This window comes from Terrapene carolina, unplaced genomic scaffold, assembly GCF_002925995.2.
Source record: "Terrapene carolina triunguis isolate 2854851 unplaced genomic scaffold, T_m_triunguis-2.0 Scaffold35337, whole genome shotgun sequence".
Taxonomy (NCBI): Eukaryota; Metazoa; Chordata; order Testudines; family Emydidae; genus Terrapene; species Terrapene triunguis.
In genome coordinates, this window is record NW_020699688.1 from 5,379 (window position 1) to 7,745 (window position 2,367).

At 45.2% G+C, this 2,367-nt stretch overlaps 1 protein-coding gene across 2 annotated transcripts in view; it reads left to right on the top strand.

The window, feature by feature from the left end:
• LOC113405391 (zinc finger protein 501-like) overlaps positions 1-1,893 on the top strand; it is a 3,974-nt gene extending 2,081 nt beyond the window's left edge. For both annotated transcript variants that reach the window (XM_029914351.1, XM_029914350.1), the window contains one exon: positions 148-1,893. In XM_029914351.1, coding sequence (XP_029770211.1) covers positions 148-559 — 412 coding nt within the window. In that variant the 3' untranslated portion in view covers positions 560-1,893. The remainder of the gene's footprint in view (positions 1-147) is intronic.
• The last annotated feature ends 474 nt before the right edge of the window (positions 1,894-2,367 follow it).

A 2,367-nucleotide genomic window follows, 5' to 3' on the forward strand; every position in this document is an offset into this window, starting at 1 on the left:
AAAAACCTCACTTCTTCGGATGCATCCGAAGAAGTGAGGTTTTTACTCACGAAAGCTTATGCCCAAATAAATCTGTTAGTCTTTAAGGTGCCACCAGACTCCTTGTTGTTTTTGTAGATACAGACTAACACGGCTACCCCCTGATTCCTATGAATGCAGTGAGTGCGGGAAAACCTTTACTGAGAGCTCACACCTTATTACACATCAGAGAAGCCACACAGGCGAGCAATCCTATGATTGCACGAAAAGGTTTGCAGAGCACTCAACCCTTACTAAACATCAGAGAATCCACACAAGAGAGAAACGCCATCAATGCACTGAGTGTGGGAAAACCTCTCAATGCTCACACCTTATGAATCATGGGAGAATCCACACAGGAGAGAGACCCTATGAATGCAGCGAGTGTGGAAAAACCTTCACTTGGCGCTCAGCCCTTAGACATCAGAGAATCCACAGCGAGGAGAAACCCTATGAATGCAGCCAGTGCGGGAAACGCTTTACTGAGAGCTCACAACTTGTTAGGCATCAGAAAGTCCACAAGGGAAATGATAAATCATAAAAAACCATATTTAGGGCTGACAAATGTTTTTTTCCCCTCTAATACTTTTCCTAATTCCGACATCCAGACCGTTAAGGCTGTTTGCACCATTTGCTTCACCGTGGGCCCTCATGTGGTTTCCCACTTTTTCTTTTGCAGCTAGCCCTTCTTTGGAGTGAATCTCATGGGCCTTTCTGTAAAACTCCATAGTCCTATGACTCATGGGAATGTGTGTCCCTCCTGCCAGGAATGTCAGTCAGCTCAAGGTGTGGGAGATAAGGGTGATCTCAACTAGCTATATCAGCGTAAAAATCTACCTAGGCCTCATCCCCAGTAGGATTTTCCATGGAGTTAGGTAGCTCGTGTTAGCTATCCTGATGTAAAAACACAACTAATCTTACAGTAACAACATTGCTCATGTCTAGTGTCCAGGGTTCTCTAGCACGTTTCCTTATGACCTGACCCAGTCTCCGTTTCCTAGTCAAAGCCAATCTGGAGCATTACATTTATGCTCTTCCTCCCACTGCAAAGTGACTGTTAGAGCCACGGAGTTCACCCTTTGGAACAGATTGTCTCATTCCGAGTTGTTCACATGTTGAATTTGGGTGTGCTGAAGATGTTTTGAATCATTTTCCTCATTTAAAATACATTTAAATATAACAAAGAGCAGAAGCAGGGTGGAAAAAGTGTGGTTTCAGCCTCTGTGGCACCTGAAGGTGATGGGTGATTTGTAGGGATTCCATCCTGTTGCAGTGTTACCTTCTAAGTTTATCTTCTTCACATTCTGCCCGTCTACTTCCCAAAATGTCACTTGATGCAGTGTCCTCAGCTCTCAGAGGCTAATACTCTTGAAGTCTAGAAAGGAGCTGTGATGCTGTCTATCAGGTTGCCAGCTCAGACCAAGGCAGCAGCCTAATTCACTTACATGCTAAGAGAAATCAACAGAGTGTCAAAAGGTATTGTAATGTGATCAGGTCAATTCACTTCTGTGTTGGTATATTTCAGAGGAAATGTAATATAATTGTTCTCGCTTATCCATAAACCTGTTGATTGCGATAACCTTACATTATCTATGTCCCTACACTTAGTTAACCCTAAATCAAAAGCATGTGATTGTATTAGGATGAGAATTTATTTGATGTGTAAACTTCATTTCAACTAATGAAAGATTGCTTGGAATGCTCAAATGAATGCATAATGGTACTATTCTTGTATCGGGATTGGAGCCTTGGAGCGGTAAATGAAGAAGCATGCTGACTTCAAAGCATGGGTCATTGTGTTTGACACTGGGAAATCTACAAACTTAGCCCTGGTCTACACTACACAGTTACATCATCATAAGGCAGCTTATGTTGACCTAACTATGTCAGTGTACACACTACAGCCTTGCTCTCACCAACATAAGGGCCCTACTACACCAACATAATAAATCCACCTCCATGAGAAGCATAGGGGTTATGTCAGTGGAGTTAGGGTGACGCAGTATCAGTGTAGACACTGTTACTTACATCGGCTGTTGGCTTACTTCCACCGCAGCCATGAAATTGATAAGAAGGCCCAGCTCCCCAGCCAGGCTGCTGCCGGGTCTCTGCTCCAAGCCAGGCTGACACCCAGGCTCCCAATTTGGGCTGCCACTCAGACTCCCCGCTGGGAGCCCTGCGCCCCCTCCCTCCCCCCGGGCTCTCAGTTCCCCACCGGGAGCACAGCAGCTGACTGGACTGTGGGTGTGGATCTCCCTGTGGAAGTGCTCCTGGTAAGGACATGCACCACCAACAGAAGGACGGTAGTGTGGACATCAGCCACCTAGTTCAACTTAAAATTGTAGTGCA